Raw genomic sequence first — 11,698 nt, 5'->3', positions numbered from 1 at the left:
GTGTGTGTGTGTGTGTGTGTGTGTGTGTGTGTGTGTGTGTGTGTGTGAAAACTAACCCATGAGGGCTGTGGAGATGCTCAGCCAATAAAGTGGCTGCTGTGCAAGCATGAGGATCAGAGTAATTCTGGCCCCAGCAACAATCTACATAAAAGCTAGGTTGGAAAGGGAGGGTTGAAGAAGCAGACAGACAAATTGCCAGAGCTCTCTGGCCAGCCGGCCGGCCTCCAGGTTCAGTGAGCATTCCTGGCCCAGAAAAATAAGGTCGAGAGTAATTGAAGGAAACTTGTAACTTGTGTATGACCTCTGTCACACACACACTTGTGTCTACATACTAGTACGCACTCTTGTATATACCTATATGTGCATGTATACACACACATACACCCGCACTGCACACACATGTGCACATACAGGCACTCACACACACACACACACACACACACACACACACACACACACACACACGTGTCCCTAGAGGACTCAGATGCACAGAAAAGGCCGGGAGCCAATGCCCGCCCTAGCTTCCCTGTCCTGCTATCTTCTGAGATCCCGGCTTCATAAATCAATGGCATTTGAACGGCTGTCCCAGACTCTGCTTCTAAGAGATCCGAGCCTGTAACACCAACCATTCATCATTTTGTTTTTGTGCCTGCTCTCCTTTCCTGTTTAAACACTTCAGCTTGGGCAGAGACAGAGTGCTATATGGTTGTTCTTTGCATAATCATGGCATTATGCAAATCATGGCATTGATGGATTAAGGACAGATGCTCAACTCCAAAAACCTGACAGCTCAGGAATAGGAAGCCAGCTGGTGATGGGGGCTTTACCTGTTGTAGAATCAAGCCAGGTTCAAACAAGGAGAGGGACACAGAGATGGGAGAGGACACTGACATGTCGTATCTGAGCTCCTCATTTGCATATTTCTTTAAAACTATATCTCTATATATCTATAACTAGCTCCCATTTCCTTGAATTAGCTTAGATATGTGACTGATCTCAAAGAGAGCGTTGACAAAAAAAAAAAAAAAAAAAAAGCCAAAGGAGGCATCAGAGTCTCAGAGTCGGGTAGGAGGCTCAGGCAGCAGAGATGGCTCAGTGATTAAGAGCATACACTATTCTTCTAGAGGACCAGAGTCCAGTTCCCAGTACCTACATCAAGTGACTCACAACTGCCTCTAACTCCAGTTTCAAGAAAGCCAGGGCTTCCGACCCCTGTACTCACGCTCAACTGCTCAACTGCAGACAAATTTAAAAAGTAAAAGAAATATTTGAAAAGGGTGCTTATAGGCAGACTTAAAAACAAATACAGAAACCGTGGTCTCCCTCCATACGACCAGTGCTTAACAGAGAACACGTCTATTTGCTCTAGCTGGACGCTAAGCAACCTTCCTAAGCACGAGAGTGCTCCATGTACTATTCATTCCTTATGACTTTCCCAGATCAGTCACTATGAAGCGAGTGTGAGCAACAGGCGGAGAGAAGGTAAAATAAGAAAGTCGCGGATTCAGTCTTTGCCAGACCTCAGCCACACTTCCATACCTTTACAGCTCGGCAGGGCGGACCAGTTCCCCATCCTGGTGCACTCCACTTCTTCTGGGCCATCCAGTGAGTATGTATCATGGCAACCAAAGGTGGCTTTATCCTTATAAAGAAGAACTGGCTTTGCAGGATAATTCACAAACCCATTGTCTGGCCTCGAGGGGAAAGGGCATTTGACTTCTAAAAAGTGTATTCAGTAAGACATGTTAGTAACTGATAGCATTGTCTGGCAGCTGCAGAATGGCTACAATCTTCCATCACACCACACAGTCCCTGGGTATTGCTGTGAGTGAAATGCAGTTTCTAAGTGCCCGATGCTTAATTCCGTTCTCATTCTCTTACGCTTATAGAACCCTGAAAATTTAGAAAATAAGCACATTTTGAAAGTAAATAATGACACCCTGCTAGCTCTTTGGGCTTTGAGTTTTCATTATAAAGTGTCTTTTGTCACAAACTTTTACAGTCTAAAAAGTAGGTATGGAAGACCTTTTTCTTTTTTTCTTTCTTTCTTTTTCTCTTTTCTTTTTCTTTTTTTTTTTCAACAGGGTTTCTCTGTGTAGCCTTGGCTGTCTTGGCCTCACTTTGTAGACCAGGCTGGCCTCAAACTCATAGCAGTCAACCTGCCTCAGCCTCCCCAAGTGCTGGGATCAAAGGCATGCGCCACAGCACCTGGCTAGAAAGCCTTTTTTTCTAATCAATAAACCAAATTAAAAAGACACTGTGCTGATTCTGAAATTTAGGTAGATTATAAAGTCATAGCCATCAACCAGACTATAACTCAGTTTTTAAAACCCTCATCCCTTAATCCAGGCATCTTTTCACCAGCCTCCCTGGTATCCAGCTGTCACTAGACACAAGTCCATTCATGCCTGCTTGGCTTTGCAAGTGATGTGTCCCCGCACAGCATACCTGTCCTTCATCTTCCACTCATGATCCAAAGCCCATACAGAGGGTCTCAGCCTCTGAAAATACCACCCAGTCAGTCTTAGACTGTTCATTGCGATGTGCTTAATTCACGGCAGGTCAGGAACCAAAGTCACTCACCTGCTGTCCCTGGTTCAAGGCACACTACCTGGCACATGATAGACACTCAGTTAGACAGAGTGGGGGTACACACCTATAATCTCAGCATTTGGGAGATGGAGGCAGGAGGATCAGGAGTTAGAGACCCAACTCAGCTACATGGTGAGGTAAAGATCAGCTGGGCTGAGATTTCCCCTCCTTAAAGGACGAGAGATGCTCACGGGACCCGAGAAGCAAAGGGACAGTGCCGTTGCTGGAAAGACCGTCCTGCGGGCGGAGCGGCCTGCAGGTTGGGCAGGGAATAGCCGGGATTGAGCTTTCATAGGCTGTCAGCATGCACGCTGAAGTGGGCTTTTCAGCGACACAGTTAGTTCCCTTTGAGACACTCACGCAGCCTGCACACAACCCCTCCCCTCACTTATGCGCCTGTAGGTAACCCCGATAATCTCCCTAGTACCCTAGGCTAGACTTGGGTGGCATCATTTCTTTGCTCCGTCATCACTGCCTGATCTGGGCTGAATACATATTCTTCATGTCTCCCTAGGAGAAATCACACAACAGATATATGAATCCCTTTCTTTAAACAAAACAAAACAACAACAAAAAAAAGAAGCTGGGAGCTGGTAGCTCACACCTTTAATCCCAGCACTCAGGAGGCAGAGGCAGGCGGACCTCTGTGAGTTTAAGGTCACCTGGTCTACAGAGAGACTTCCTCCAGGACAATGGAGGCTACACAGAGAAACCCTATCTCAAAAATCCTACAAAAAAAAAAAGTAGTTTAGTTCGTTTGTTGAGGGAATTTGGAGTGTTCCTGGTAGTTTGGCATTTTCAAAGCATTTAAAGAAGTGTTTCTGTGCTACTCTAGTTATTTTATCTTAACCACTTACCCCTGCATTCTGGCAATTCAGTCCAGTTTCCATGGGCTGTGCACGTAACTGTGTTATTTCCAAACATGGCATGGTGTGGCAAGCATTCAAAGACTGCCGTGTCCCGATAGAGAGAGTTATTCCCAGCAGACGGCTTGTAAGCCTTAAGGGTTGCAAACTTAGGAACCAGTGGAGGCGGGCAGGTGACGGCTGCAAAGAGAGATCACTGTCATCTCTACGAAAATAATTGGGGTTTTGAAATGCACTCTTTAAAGGCAGATTATCTGTGAGTTTGAGGTCAGCCTAATTTACATAGTGAGAGATTTTCTCAAAGGAAGGAAGGAAGGAATGTAGGAAGGAGGAAGGGAGGGAGGGGGAGAGAGAGAAAGAGAGAGAGACAGCGACTCTGTAGGTTGACAAGAGGTCTCTGTATATAAAAATAACTTGATGCCCCACTCAATGACCAGAGTTCAATCCACAGGACACACAGAGTAGAAAGAGAGAACTGACTCTCACAGATGGTCTTTGGACCTCTATACGTATGCCAAGTAAATAAATGTAATTTAAAAATTAAAATACACTCTTTCCAGAATGAAAGCGTATTCAAGGATGAATTTGAAGAAATGTAACGTTTGATAACAGAGTAAAAACAAACCATTGTTGATGACAAGTAAGAAAAAGTCAAGTCAAATGTGCCAACCCATCAGAAACCATGCCGACCAAGAATGAGGAGGAGGAGGATGACAACGACTAAGAGGCAAAGGTGGCAGCTGCAGCAATAGGTTTGTCTCATCACAGCTCATTTGACTTTTGTAGCCACTGTTCTACACATCTTTGACGTCAAGGCTACCTTGAAAAATGTTTCTGGAAATCGGAATGTATCCTGAAGTACTTGGTACTCCTGTTTATGACATCTGAGTTCTGCCCCTAGTCCTGTTTGTTCTGATAAATCCCTCCTGCTTTGGCAGTGGACACAGGGAGGTTTACACCCGCAGATGCAAGGACCCAGACACACGGCAGTGGCTTATCACCCTGCCTTGACGATATATAGAGTTTCAACAAGTTCAGAGAAAGTTACACTAACATAAAGACACTGGTGATAAACTTGTTATTTAATGTGATCTCTCTCAGTCCCTGTTTCTCAAAGAGTGGTCATAGACAGTCATGGATGGTTGTGGATGGTCATGGAATTGCCTGGCATCCGATAAAGGCTCAGACCACACTCCGGGGGCCTGAGTCAGAATTTGCATGTTAATGAGACATTAAGCCCAGTGACTGGTATTCAAGCATGAGAGTCATTCATTTAGATTAGATTGAACTTAAAAGTAATTTCTCTGTTCCTAACTGGAAAAAAATTAATATACATAATTGGTGAAAGATGCCTAAAGGGGAGATTATTTGTATGAACCCTGGTGATCCTTGAGACGGATAAAGAACCCAATTTATCTTTAAATCAGTTTTTTTGTAGTTTAGTTTTAATTTGGCTAGGATTTATTTAGAATTACTTTAGTTTCCCACTTTCCTTTGTTAGGATGGGTGTCACAGGAAGGCTAAAGGACCACATCCATTGCCTGAGCCTCTTGGTCAAAGATTAGAGTTATATAAATCTCAAGCTAGAGGACCTGAGAAGAATTGTCTCTATAGAAGCAGGCCCAGAGCGCCCACTGACCTCTTAATTGAGCATAGCTTTGAGTAAGTCATGGAGGCCTTGCTCTTAAGATACAAGGCGCTTGCTGGCTTACCTTACCTTTATCAGTAAATTCATTCACGCGGGGCAGAGCTCTCGCCTTTAGCCTTAGAGCAGCCGTTCTCAACCTGTGGGTTGTGACCCCTTGAGGGTCGCATATCAGATACCCTGTACTAAAGGATCACAGCCTTAGGAAGGTTGAGAACGGCTGCCTTGCAGGCTCAGGATACAGCATCTAGAACCTCAGTTCACATTTGGTAAAGACGGGAACAAGCCATTGCCTTAATAAATGAAGAATACACTAACAAGGAAGAGATGTTCGGGGCCACTGCTGGCGGAAGTTCTGCTGGCCAGGACTGGTGGTGTAGAATAGGGTTAGAGTACAAGATCCTGGGTTGGCTCTCACGCATGATGTAAAGGATATAAAAAGAGCCCTTCTAACCAAACTATGGCAGGCCCTGAGAGCTCAAGGCCAGACCTTGCCTCTGCCAAACAAGGAGGGGGCTTTGTGGTTAACAAACACAGCTGGTCTGGCCCACCAGGTAGTGCAGATACTTGAGTCCATAACTAAAATGCTTCTAGCCTGCTACTCAAGGGTAATTTGTTGCCTCTTCTAGAATACAGTGATATCAATCTAAACATCCCCACGAGAAAGCAACCACCCATCTCACTGAACCAGGCCTGGGGGATCGCCGAGAACAAGGAGTTTCTGGATCATGGAGCTGGCAGCATTAAAGCCAGGAAATCTCCAGATGGACCAACTTGCCCCGTAACTCTGCGGTGGGATCCACAGACTCACGTGAACAGACAGGAAGCTCAGGACTCCATTTTCCGTCCTCAGTGCACATGGCAGAACTGGTTCCGTTCAGATAAAACCTGAAGAAGGAAAATGTAACGGATTAAACAGTAAAGTGATCTCACTGGCATTATAATTGTGCTAGGGATTGAACTCAAGGGCTTCTGTGTAGAAAATATGAGCTCTACCACTGAGACTCCTACCGTTAACCCAATTCATTTGTTTGGAGTGAGGCTCTCACTACGTTGCCAAGAAAGACAACTCAAGGGAGTCACGTGCTATCACACTCCCCAAAAGGGGCTGCCCAGTGTCTTAGCATTGTTGGCATGAACATATCTGAACAGTGCACGCCACCATCGCCAACAAAGGTACAGTGTTATCACCGACGCCCCTCCCCCACCAGGGGCATTTGTGATCAGCCCCACAGCTGCTTGGCATCTGTGGAAAGACCCATGATTCTCCTTCGCAGATGGTGTTCCCAAGTCTCCATTCCCAAGCAAGGATCTTCAGAAACACTGCCACAGGAGACAGCAGCCTGTTCACCAGTGACTCATTGGTGCCATTTCAAGTAAGACAGATGAATTGTGGGACAAAGAACCCGTGAGGCCGTGATACGGCATTAACCGAGCATTAAAAGAGCTAGGTTCAGGGGCTGGGGGAGATGGCTCTGTGGTTAAGAGCACTGTCTGCTCTTCCAAAAGACTCCGGGTTCAACTCCCAGCACCCACATGGCAGCTCACAACTGTCTATAACTCCTGTTCCAGGGGACCCAACTCCCTCACGCCTCACACATGCAGACAAATCACCAATGTACATAAAATAAAAATAAATATTGAAAAAAAAAAAAGAGCTAGGTTCAGCCTGATTAAGAGCACACTGATTAGCCAGAGCTTGAATTCTAGCACCTATACTGGACAGCTCGACTGTAACCCCAGAGCTCTTCATACACACACACACACACACACACACACACACACACACACACACACACACTCCCACGCACACACATAATTAAAATTAATGAAATAAATAAGTGGTGGTTTGAGTAAGAATGGCCCCTAGGCTCGTGTGTTTGAATGCTGGGTCACGAGGGAGCGGCATTATTTGAAAGGATTAGGAAGTGCGGCCTGGTTAGAGAATGTGTGTTGCTGGGGTTTCACAAAAGCCAAGACAGGCCCAGCGGCTCTCTCTTCCTGCTACCCGAGTCTCTAGACGAAGAACTCTCCGCTACCTCTCCAGCACCGTGTCTGCCTGTGTACCGCCACGCCGATAATGGACTAAACCTCTGAAACTGTAAGCCAGCCTCAGTTAAATGCTGTCTCCTCACAGTAATAGAACAGTGACTGGGACAACATCTTTCAAGAAGTTCTGTATCACCATACCCCGGTCTTCTCCACAGAATTCTCTTCCAAAGACTACCTGACACACTGGTCGGTCAGTCCCATGACTAAAGGCCAAGCCACGTCATATTCCTGTTATATTTCAATCACATGCTAGGGAGTGTCCCAGAGATGAGAAGGAATTACCATTCAGGTTCATTCGCTTCTCTGTGTCTCCTCAGACGAGTGGTTAGTGAGGAGCGCAGAAACTACATGGCCCTCGATGGTCTATTCTCCATTTCCTGCACCAGCCTCAGTATCATGATAGTGTCAGTTAAAAGCAGGACTGAAATGTATTTGTATCCAGCAAGTCCAACCCAAAGGCTAGAAATAAAATACAGAGCCGCTGTGATGTTTAACTAAAAGACCCAGAAGTGTGCTCTGTCTGCCAGGGGCTTCATCTAGCTGGTATTCTTACCCAGGATTACAAGTAAAACTGATGGTGTTGGGATACTCAAACGTTGTGTAACGTACAGCTCCATTTTCTAAGATTCCAGCAAAGGGACACACTCTGGCTGCGATTTAAAGAGAAAAACTCGTAAATTTCTATTGAAGTACAATAAACTCATTTCCATCTTTTGATCCAATAACTGCTAATAACTATCCTAAGAAAACAATCAAAATGAGACATACAATGCATATGTTGAGATATTCTTTACAGTAGAATTTGGACAGTCTAAGTGACATTGTCATGAGATTGTTTTAATTAGACAAACTAACCCACCAACCAAATTATTATGCAGCCAATAAAACACAGATTATAAAGGTTACAGAGACAGTCTGTTCTTATAATAAGCTGATAAAAAGTAGAAAACACAAAATTATATATACTCTTCACAATAATGCAAAGGCATATGGAAAGTATGCTGAAAATGACATTAAGCTGGGCGCAGTAGCTCGTGCTTAAAATCCCAAGACTCAGGGAGGCAGAGGAAGACAGATCTCTGTGAGTTTGAGACTAGCCTGGTCTACAAAGTGAGTCCAGGACAGCCAAGGCTACACAGAGAAACCCTGTCTTGAAAAAAAATGACATTATTAGTGATCAAAGTCATTGCTGATTTAAAGTGATTGTTCATTAAAAATCATGCTTAAGGGCTAGGTGGGTAGCTTGGAGGTGGAACACATGTTTAGCCTACACAAGTCTCTAGATGCAATGCCTCGTACTTCGAAAAAACCCACTTAGATTTATAAAAATAAAAAACAAACTTGAATCACTTGCAAGAACATTTATAATTATGATAAAGTTCATATCTATATAATCGAAATAATTAGAGCTATTTTTGCTACTATACATAATTGCAAAAACTCAATCTGGTTGATTACTTAATATTTGACTATAAAAATTAGGCTAAGATCTGGGTGGTTCACACCTGTAATCCCAGTGCTCAGGAGGCAGAGACAGGGAGATCAGAAGTTCAGGCTCATCCTCAGATACCTAGTAAGTTTCAAGATGGACTGAAATATATGACACCATGTTAAACAAAAAAGGCTAACATGATCATAAACCACGTTTCAAGGCATAAATGAAGACAACTATTTATCATAAAATAATGTGCTATGAAATTTATATTATCAGTGTGTAACATGTTTCTATTTTATTGTAAATACATACACAATTTAGAAACATTTATAGTCAGTTTATTAAATATTAAGTCTGCTTCCATTCTGAGGCAAAGTCCAAAGATAGGATCATTCTCCAAGTTCTGTTTACCCATGAGTTTCTTTGGCAACAGTTCATCTGTCAGCATTTCTCCACTTGTCTTTTAACTTCTCCATTAATCAACCCAAGCCTCTCTCTTTCTCTCTCGTTTGAACTTTCCTTTGTTGTCCTCTTTTCTAAACATGCTTTCTTGTGTGATACCCTCACACAGCCCTGCGCTCCCTGAGCAGGGTGAGATAGGATTTGCCTCCCGATATCCAGAACCCAAATGAGGGAGAGAACTGGAGAGAAGGTTTGGGCTTACGTATGCATTTCAGGGTGTTGATGGGCCACATTCCTGTGAGGGGACAGGTGAATCGTCGCATCCCTCCCCGGGACACATAGCCTGGCTTGCAGGAGTACACAATCTGCTCCCCTGGGTCATAGGAGTTTTTTAATGGAACAACCATAGCAAACGGTAGTTCATCTGGCCGGGGACAGGCTGAAACAGAACCCAAAACAGACGGTTAAAAAGAAAAAGCCCAATTCACAGCTTTAAGCTCATCTAGCATGCAAGGGAACGCACTTACCACTACAAATTATAGGTCTACTCAAGTCCGTACCAAACACTTCCTACGCAAGATCTCATCTGATCTTAACGACCATTTGAAGGAGGCCTTACTGTTATCGGCACATCACAGATCAGCGTGCTGGGGCTCACAGTGGCTGACTACCCTGCCACCAAGCTTAAAGAATGGCAATCGTGGAGAGTAAGTAAGCGTCTGTGCCTCGTCTCCAGCATCCGCTCTGACTGGAAAGTCATCATAACTGATCCCTGACACGAACTCACGGGTTAGAGATAGTATTTTCTCAAAGGCAAGAGGTACTCACTCCGTCCTGCAATAGCAACATGGCAGAGGAAAGTGGAGAACAAGATGAGCACCGGGAAGACCATTGCTGATGAGTCCCCACGAGCTCCACCAAAGTGATGCCTTCTGCTGAAGGGAGAAGAGCAGACAGAGGAGTGTTTAAATATTAAACCGCTTTCGGGGTGTACCTTCATTTCTGTAAACAGAAGCTCAAGTGTTGTGCTTTGGAAAGGACCATGAGAGCTCCATTCTTTAATCATTTACTCCACTCCCCTGGGTCCATTGTGAAATCTTTGGTGGGTGCCTCTTTGGTTTAGTACATTTTCTTCTTAGTAGCACAAACAGTTCATTACTGCCCCTGAAAGAATCCTGAGGCTCACCACACTGTCTGGACCTCCTAGTCTCCTTCCCGCGCCCCTTGCTCTGTGTTTTGGTATGTTACAGACAGCCCACCGAAAGATGGAAGTTCCTGTGTCGCTGATATATGAAGTCATGACAGTCTTCTGTTCTCTGTTGCCACATCTGTAAAATGTTACCCCTATGGCCAGGGGGTGTGGCTCTGCCATGAAGAGCACTAAGTGCCCTTGCAGAGGACCCAGGTTCTGTTCCCAGCATTCACACCAGGGAGCTCACAACCACCTGTAACTCCAGTTCTGGGGGATCGTGCATCTTCTTATGGTCTTCAAGGATCTACACACATGGCGCACACAAACCCACACAGGCACACACATACACACCTTAATAAAGATTAAAAAAGTAAGTAAAACAGTGTTCCAGTTTGTACACAGACGAGTCTAAAGAATATCTTCAAGGAGTCACCTTCCATTTAATGAAGCCCAAACTGAACTCAATGTGTGTCACAAAACAACTAGTTTCTTCTTAATTCACCTTTTAGCTATTATTCATAACAAGATCTTCCTGGTAGCTCAAATGGTGACCTTGAAGCCGTTCTTGACCCTTTGATCTTCTCTCATGTCAAAGCAGCATTCATTCATACCACATCATATATCTTGTCTAGGCATGTTTCTGTTTTAGGGGCTGGAAGTTGATACGAAATCACATTAGAACTTGGTTGAGTGGGAGAAGAGAAATGGACCTGCCTGATGGTGATGTTGGGAGAGCTTTGAGCAGTCATACACCCATAGCCCTCTAACACATCTGTCACTCCAGGGCACACGGGTACACTTCAGCAAACTCTGAAAAGGTAACATCTGCCTCTTTTTATCTAGGTGGTCTTGCTCTGAATCTGCACATCTAAACCTCCTGGAATGGGTTACTTGAGAAATGTTCCTAACGTTGAGAAACGTTATCCTCAAACCAAGCTTCTAAGGAACACTGTCTCCTATGACAAGGAGAAGAGTCGACTTCCACCACCCCCTTTCCTCTTGTTGCTCTACAGAGGATTCTTGCTGGTTGCATAGCTACAGGGTTCTACTCTAATACAGAAATTTCCTGTGATGGGTGGAGAAGAGAGAAAACTAGTGGAGACAAGAAGGGCCCAGTTGTTCTACATAATGAAGATAGAGAACGAGGAAAAGCAAATGGGGTGAGCATGGAGGAAGAGGAGAGGAGAAGGTTGAGGTTGAGATGCAAATCTTGTTGGCAGAACTCACAAAGGGAATGATCCGACCTTAGGAGGTGCAGGGATGGAAGGCTAGGCTTAATGACATTGGTTAATCAAAGAACAAAGAAGTCAGGCTAGTTCTGTGGTTTCCCTCAAAGTCTGATGGATTCTGGAGAAGGTTCAGTCATTGTTTTCACTTGTGCATCCAACAGTGAGCCCGTTAAGCTCCAGGGGACAGTTTCAAACCCATGGTCATGGGCATGTCCTTGGTGAAAATCAGTGGGTCATGAAGAAACCAAAAAAGACGTGAATGCAAGGAAAAGAGTTGTAGGGAGG

General features: G+C 44.6%; 1 protein-coding gene across 1 annotated transcript in view; it reads right to left on the bottom strand.

Annotated features, from left to right (window-relative positions):
- The window catches only part of Apoh (apolipoprotein H), a 13,604-nt gene extending 3,657 nt beyond the window's left edge, over positions 1–9,947 (bottom strand). Inside the window, exons 1-6 of the mRNA XM_055592636.1 lie at positions 9,821–9,947; positions 9,255–9,431; positions 7,709–7,805; positions 5,915–5,991; positions 3,450–3,638; positions 1,540–1,719 (exon numbers count right to left, since the gene is read on the bottom strand). Of these exons, the coding sequence (XP_055448611.1) occupies positions 1,540–1,719; positions 3,450–3,638; positions 5,915–5,991; positions 7,709–7,805; positions 9,255–9,431; positions 9,821–9,884 (784 nt within the window). The 5' untranslated portion in view covers positions 9,885–9,947. The remainder of the gene's footprint in view (positions 1–1,539; positions 1,720–3,449; positions 3,639–5,914; positions 5,992–7,708; positions 7,806–9,254; positions 9,432–9,820) is intronic.
- Positions 9,948–11,698: the final 1,751 nt, after the last annotated feature.

The sequence above is a fragment of the Psammomys obesus genome, unplaced genomic scaffold (assembly GCF_907164565.1).
Source record: "Psammomys obesus unplaced genomic scaffold, mPsaObe1.curated_primary_1811, whole genome shotgun sequence".
NCBI lineage: Eukaryota > Metazoa > Chordata > Mammalia > Rodentia > Muridae > Psammomys > Psammomys obesus.
Note: the sequence above shows the minus strand (reverse complement) of the source record. Positions and strands in the feature narration are given on the sequence as shown.